The sequence below is a fragment of the Galeopterus variegatus genome, unplaced genomic scaffold (genome assembly GCF_000696425.1).
Source record: "Galeopterus variegatus unplaced genomic scaffold, G_variegatus-3.0.2 Scaffold861, whole genome shotgun sequence".
Classification (NCBI taxonomy): domain Eukaryota; kingdom Metazoa; phylum Chordata; class Mammalia; order Dermoptera; family Cynocephalidae; genus Galeopterus; species Galeopterus variegatus.
In genome coordinates, this window is record NW_007726972.1 from 366,881 (window position 1) to 374,504 (window position 7,624).

A 7,624-nucleotide genomic window follows, 5' to 3' on the forward strand; every position below is an offset into this window, starting at 1 on the left:
TTGCTTTCTCATCATAATATAAGATATATATTACAGTAATTGGAATGTCCTTCCTAGTGCTTTTTAGTGTGCTCGTCTGGGTTATCTCCATCTTTACTTATTTTGACATATTTTACTGGTATATTAGTTGCAGAAAACTGATAATACTGTTCATTATTCTTGAGCATAGACATACAAATAAGGTATTCAGTGGAATGCAGCTGATTATTGCCCTAAAGATACAGCAATTTTGCATTAATTTCTAAATTAATTTCAGCATTTTTATATTTTTATATACATGTGATATTTTGAATTCTCCTTTGAATGTTTGTAATGTCTTATTTGTTCCCTTAGTAATTATTGAGCTAAACAAAATCTTTGACACGTCTTCATTTTTTATTTGTGTGAGAGTCATAATTTTGCCCTCTTTTAAAAGTTATCTTTAAAAGCTCTTTTCATTAGTTTTCTTTCTGGTATTTAATACAAAACTACACTATGGAGTATAGTGGCAAAAGGAGACAAATCCCTGAACATTTTCCTATTTCTGGGCATCCTTTCTCTTCTTTCAGCATAAGAAGGAATTTGTGTACATGTAGTTTATTAAGATTTTTCTAGCTTGTAGAATATATTTATAAACTTTTTCTTAATTGGTTTATTGAATTCATTTACTGGTTCATTGAAGACTTTATAGAGATATATTCATTGATTTTAAGTAGTATCCCAATGATTGCTGTAAGAATTATGTTTATAATTAGATAATTCTATACTCCAATAAATGAGAGAAAATCAACTTTAACTCATAACTTTAATGTGTTCATACAAGGAAAAAATAGAGATACACATTAAGAAGGCATAACATGAGTTGTTTTAATTGATCAAAATATCTTGAATATGTTTTACAGATAAATGGTGGTTTCTATTACCAGATTAAAACCAAAAGAAAACTAAAATAAGTTCACATTAAAAAAAATTACAAGCAATAAATACAGCACTACAGCTATCACTAATTCTATGTACATTGGATTACGTTTGAAGAAACAGTAAATTCCAGAATGAACATTTTATGAATAAATGCACTGGAAAATAACTTGGAAAAAAATGACATATTAGAATTTTTAGAAAATTAAAATGTGACTTTCACAAGTGATTGCTGAAAAATGACAGTTGTATATTTTAAAAGCTAGAAATTTCCCAAATTAGTTTTTAGACACCAAAGAAGTTAGCTTTTAAAAAGTATCAGATTTACTTTTCTTTGTGAATAAGGTACAAAGATCTTAATTAGTGTTTCAGCTTTAGAGAAGTCTAACATTTAAAAATTTTACTACTAAAAATATATGGGTACAAAACTAATTCTGATTAATCACAAACCTGAAGGCTGTACAGTAGATGAGCCCTTTCAATAAAAGAAATCTGATCTAAATATAATAGGATAGAAGCTCAATAAAAAAAACTTGAAAATTAAAATATCATTTTAGTATAAAATGTTCTCTGATAATTCAACATTTACTACTGTCATTTATGGTTCAGACTTGACAGTTTGGCTAGAAGGATGCTGAAATATGTGAACACTGTCAGCAGATGATTTGAATCTGCATCTTTGAATAATAAATAGCTAACAATTGAGTTTATTAGAAGGAATTTTCATATAATTTATGCAGTTGGAAGTCCAGAACAGCCTGCATTCCTTTTCACAACAGCTTCCTATGAAATCCATAAATTTGAACGTAACTTAATAACACCTCTACATGTATAGATAAACTATAAATTATTAATGTATTGACCAGACCATTTAATATGTTAATTATTACTAATTTAAATAATTTTCCTTGGCAATTTCAAATGGCTTCTGAACTCACCACCTATTGACGGCTAAAGAAACAATTTATGATGACTAAATCATTAGTTTAATCCATTTTAAGCAGATTGACACACTTCAAAAACACATGCACATAATGACTTCTTCCAACATTGATTTTTACTAATTGAACATTCTTATTCTCCAGTGATTTCAGTGGAAAATAACATTTGGAAAACTGGATCCTATTGAGAAGTCACTTTAAAGGCTTTCTTCCATCTTAATTTAATGATTCCACAAACGTCTGTCTGACAACAATTCTTCCTCAATAATATATTCAAGTCTTTCACTGGTTTGTTATCATATATAGTAGCTCCATTAAAATATTAAAACATTGATATATATTGTATTCTTCTAGTTTATTTTTCTTTAATAATCTGGGATATTTCCAAAGCCAGTATCTTCATCTAGTAGAAGTCAGTAAAGAAATATTTTAATGGGGTAAAATCCATAAGAGTAGCAGACTGGCATTTATTACAGTAGTTTATAATTTCTGGATTAGAATGCAAGTTCATTGTCAAATGAAATGAAGAAATATGTCAAGCACACCTATTATTAAGGTATGGGTCACTACAGCTAATATATTCAATAAAATAATGGCCTTGTGTTTTAAAAATAAATATTTTATATCTTATCACAGACATTTCTGTTCCTTTAGTTCTCAAAATTCTGATGCTGGCATCTGGTTGTCTTTAAAATATTTACCAAATATAGAATTCCAGACTCTATTTTATTATAAAATCAGCCCAGACACAGTATCAGATACTCACATGCATTATGTATTTGCTTTAAAAAATTTACCTATTTACAAGCTTATTTTTTGCAATTTTTTTTTACAAACTTCCAAGAAAATAAGAAACCCTTCATTGATATCCTTCACGTAAAATGATTTCTAACTTGTCTACACTGTAGAAATGGAAGGGGCAAAGTTTGTATTTACAGATAACAGAGAAACCAATTCCCTCCCACTTGTGTAGTAAGACAGGCAAGGAGCTAGTAAGGTGTTTTGTAGCATCAACCAAGTTGGTCTCCCTAAGGATACAGAAGGAGGATTGTGTATCACACATTCTGTTCACCAGCTCACAAAAACAAATATGTCACAGGATATAACTGTGACATATGAGCAAATGAGTAGCTAGTAGCAATTCTGCTCCATTGTTTTTCTTAGAGAAAAGAAGGTAAGCCACAGGGATAGTTAACTCTTTGTAGGGTTCACCTGAGAGGGTAATTACAAAAGGGGCTAGAGTAGTTTCTGGGAAAAAAAAAAAAACACCCATGAAGATGGGTCAGAGATTTAAAAAACAAACAAAAAGTTAATTTCCTTCCATGTCTACAGACCTTAGCTAGGTCTCTTGAGGCAACAAGAGTAGAATCATGCCCAATGTGTATATGGACTTTCACAGTCATTTGTGCATTCATGCAGGGGCATGCTTGATCTGGCTCACACCAGCTCACAGGCGTTGATTGTGCTTATCTTTTTTCCAGTTCCACATTCAGTGATGTCAGGTTGGTAGCTTGAAATCAGCCAGGGTGGGAGTATTTACTGGCAAACATGACAAATCAGAGCTTTTTTCCCCTGGAGAACTGGTTGTTAAACATTTATCAACACGTTGCTGATTTCATGTGAAGGTTTTCTTTATAGCATCAAGAAACTCATTAATATTAACGTCTTCTGGCCATAAAGTCATGGATCCAAGTCCTTTAGTTAGAGTGGCACGAAACAGACAATGATTCCTTTATTTTCAATCATACAGCTTTTCTGATTTTAAGACAATATTTTCAATATCATGGAAGCTTTTTCCATTTAAGTTTTCACTAGGACAGTCATGACTATAACCTGGAACATCACTGATTGTTGACACTGTGTAAGATGCACTACGGAGAGCATCTGTTTGAGAAAAGCTGTTTCCAAATTGGATTTTGTACTGATTCCAGTTTCTTCTCAGAATTGCTTGAACCTATCAATCAAAAAGAAACAGAAAGAACAAGAGCAACCCATTAAGCGAAAAAAAGATGTGTAATTGAACAATAAAATAAGTTTTATAAAAAAGCTTTTTTAAAAATTGAGTGAATTAATGAATAATATTGCTTATTTTCTTGTTTAGTTTAAAAACTAATTTGAGTAAACCATCTTTATATTAGAAAATATATTGCAAATTCTCTGTACTTTTATATTCCATTTTTTCTTTCCATGCTTTGTCTTCAAAGCTTTAACAATGCAGATGTATATATTGTTGTCAAATAGTTAATATAGACCCCCACTTACAAGACGTACAACATCTAGTTTTATATCAATATCTTTATCAATAAAATGATAAGATAATTAGCATGAGTATAAAAAAAGAGGGAAATGATATCAAAGAAAAAGAATTTAGGGATACAGAGAATGTAAATTCTTAGTATCATCATTAGCAGAAGCAGCAACCTTTTATTGAGTGATTCTTATATGCCAGAAATTATGCTACATTCTGGAAAAAAAAAAAGAAAAAAAGCAGGGTATTTGTCTTCATGGAGTCTACTACCAAGAGGGAAGAAAGGTGTTGGACAAATAATTACAAATGGCATGAATATTGTGAAAAAGAAGTTTATGTCCACTTTTATGTATTTGGATTCTCTTTTGCCTGAATTTCAAGTTTAATTACTTTTTTCTCTTCTCTGTTTGGGATTACAGATCAGGACTTAGGTAGGTCATATACAGTTAATTTGTTTTATTTAAACTTAAGACACTAAGACAATTTTTTTCATGTTGAGTCAGAGGACACAAATGAGAGTCCTCAAACTCAATCACCTGGACATTTCCAGATCTAATGAGTGAGCAGACTGGCTTGGGGCAGTCTGCTTCTAGGTTACAAATGTATTAGCTAGATGCATATGCATATTAGACAAGTGCCTATGTCTGCCCAGAGTGTGTACTGTTTTGAGTAGTCTTCCCCAAGCTATCTGCTGATCTTTAGTCCTTTGATTACTTCCCCAAAGGGAATCTGAGCATCAAAAAAGACATTTCCAGATCTAATGAGTGAGCAGACTGGCTTGGGGCAGTCTGCTTCTAGGTTACAAAAGTATTAGCTAGATGCATATGCATATTAGACAAGTGCCTATGTCTACCCAGAGTGTGTACTGTTTTGAGTGGTCTTCCCCAAGCTATCTGCTGATCTTTAGTCCTTTGATTACTTCCCCAAAGGGAATCTGAGCATCAAAAAGCAATTTTTCCAGTAACTCATGTACTATAAACATATTCATGTGATACTTGTTTAACTTTCTGCTACTTATATATAGTTTCTCAACTTTCTATTCACTATATTCATGTATAAAATCAATATTCAATTTTTAAAAAGAGCTTATTTCTTTTCATTTCTTGTGTAATAGGCCAAGAAAACTCAGTTGGCCAAATTACAAACACTCTATAGCAAATAAGTATTCCCAGGATGTCTGTAGATCCATGGAATATTTAAAAATCCCATTAAAGTGTCCCATACTCCATCACTTAAAATGAACACAAAGTTTTACAGTCTCATTTCATGTTTTAGCAGGTAGCAGAAAAAGAAGGAGAAAATACAGACAACAATTTGCTTAGGCCATACTCAAAATGAGCTTTTAGAATTTCCAGTTAGCTTCTCTCTATTCAAAAATTGTACAATTAAAATGCAATTACATGGTTTTAAAAGTTAGATTACTAGGAAGTTCCATAACTTCAGAACTTTCAAAGCTCATTTCTTTAAATATGGTAACCGTATCTGAAGGAAATATTTACATTTATGTAAATGTGCTTTGAAAACAAAAGCATTTATAGGATGATAAATGTTTTTATCTTGCAAAAAATTATACTTTGTTTCCCACGTGATTTAGTAATGTACTTCTAAATTCTCCAAATAAAACATTTAAATTAAGGTAATTTAAAAATAATATCTGCATATGTAATATCTTCAAGAACATAAGCAAATGACAAAATGGCTTTATATTGCGAATTTTAAATAAATATTCAGAGATTTAAAACAAAATAACTTTTAACCAATTATCTAGATATTTCTGATGGGAATTATTTTTGATCCTGATTTTTTATGCTTAATAAATTTCTCTTCACTTTGTTGCTAAATGCTGGGCTGATTGAGTACATAAACTATATAGCTTCTGGCTGAAAGGAAGTGGAATGCAGCTTTGTATAAAAGATTCTACATAAATGTTAAGAAGTTGACAGGAAGAAATGTCTTAGTTGTGAGTCTAGTACTTACTGTCTTAACAAGGAAAGTTTAAATTAATTATAAAAGCCAAAATGGCTTTGAAATATTTGTTTGCTCTTGAAATATATACTTTCATTAAGGTCATCACTCAATTTCTTCCTTGCAAGAAAAACCATGGAAAGCCAAGTTCCTTAATTGTGGGTCTTATCTATTAAAGTTAAAAATAAACCCAATTAAAGCCCCATAGGCTTTGTAGAGTTCTGTTTGTTTATATTATTCTGAATAAGGATGTTACATTTTCTTTCTTTCTTTTTTTTTTCCTTTTTGTCTTTTTTACTGACCGGTAATGGGATCGCAACCCTCGGTGTTGCGCCCGCACCACGCTCAGCCAGTGAGTGGGAACCGGTCTCCACATGGGATCTGAACCCTCGGCGAGAGCGCCGCCACGCTCCCAAGTGGCGCACTCTCCAGTGCGCCACCGGGCCGGCCCAGGGGTGTTACATTTTCATCTGCTTCCTCTAGTGTGGTATCACATTCATAGAACAGGATATTAAAGTGGCCGGTCAATAAACTTTAAATTAGAAACTTTTAATGGGGAAAGGTAACAGTATAAAAATGTCATTCTAAAGAAGACAGCCTGGTGTCATTAAAGATATGAATATGTTTTCCATTGTTTTATGCATGAGTGTTGTATATGCATAAGTAGTAAGGCCAAATGTTTAAAATATAACATTACAACTTTATGTACCCATTAACGTCTGATACAAGGAAACAACTTTATATTCCTTAATCTAAATCAGCTGAAAAATATTTAATATAGCTTTGTATAAAAATTTCACCTACTTCTCATTACAGGATGTGGGTTCAGTTGTTCTCAACAAATATTTCTGTTAACTTTATAAAAATATCTATCCTCGGGTGTTGTTAGATACACTCTTTTTATGACTGGAGTGCCTACTTTATGTTCACAGTTCACATTTTTGTCTAAGTAGACTGAGGATGAAATGAAAGTGGCCTGAGCACTTGCCAAGCTTACTTAACTAGTGAAAAACACTAATAGAAGAAGTTGGCAAAAAAATAAGTGAAAGGTGAGAGTAAAAAAAAAAAAAAGTGCAGCTTTTAAAGCAAGCCATTTGACCTAATGTGGAAAGAAAGAAGGAAACTAAGCCTGAGAAAATGATTTTAAGAAGTACATGACATAGTTGGAACCACACAAAATGAAACTGGCAGCTGTTTCTTCACGTTATGAGAGTGGGAAAAACTAAGAGGCAATGAGACAGAAAGGGAGGGATTATAGTATTTCTTAAGATGAGAAAGGAATCATACTCACACAGGGATTGAATCTCCAGAGATGAAGAAAAGGGAACAGATATTAGAGATTTGTGAAGAACTAAAGGATTTGGCAACAACCTGGCTCAAAGATTTTTGTATTATTTAATTTTCCAATGCCAAAATTTTCTCAATTTTAGGACATGGCAGAAGATCAAGGTTCTGTGTCTCTTTTGCTTACACAGATAGAGTGTAACAGGAGTGTTAGGCACTAGTTTGTTTATTGCCTGGTCACTCTTTCTAAATAAAAGAGTCAATTTGAAATTTCGATTTCAATATGATT

General features: G+C 32.0%; 1 protein-coding gene across 1 annotated transcript in view; it reads right to left on the minus strand.

Annotated features, from left to right (window-relative positions):
- Nucleotides 1-765: 765 nt before the first annotated feature.
- CALCRL (calcitonin receptor-like) overlaps nucleotides 766-7,624 on the minus strand; it is a 117,319-nt gene continuing 110,460 nt past the window's right edge. The window contains exon 16 of the mRNA XM_008572988.1: nucleotides 766-3,792. Coding sequence (XP_008571210.1) covers nucleotides 3,577-3,792 — 216 coding nt within the window. The 3' untranslated portion in view covers nucleotides 766-3,576. The remainder of the gene's footprint in view (nucleotides 3,793-7,624) is intronic.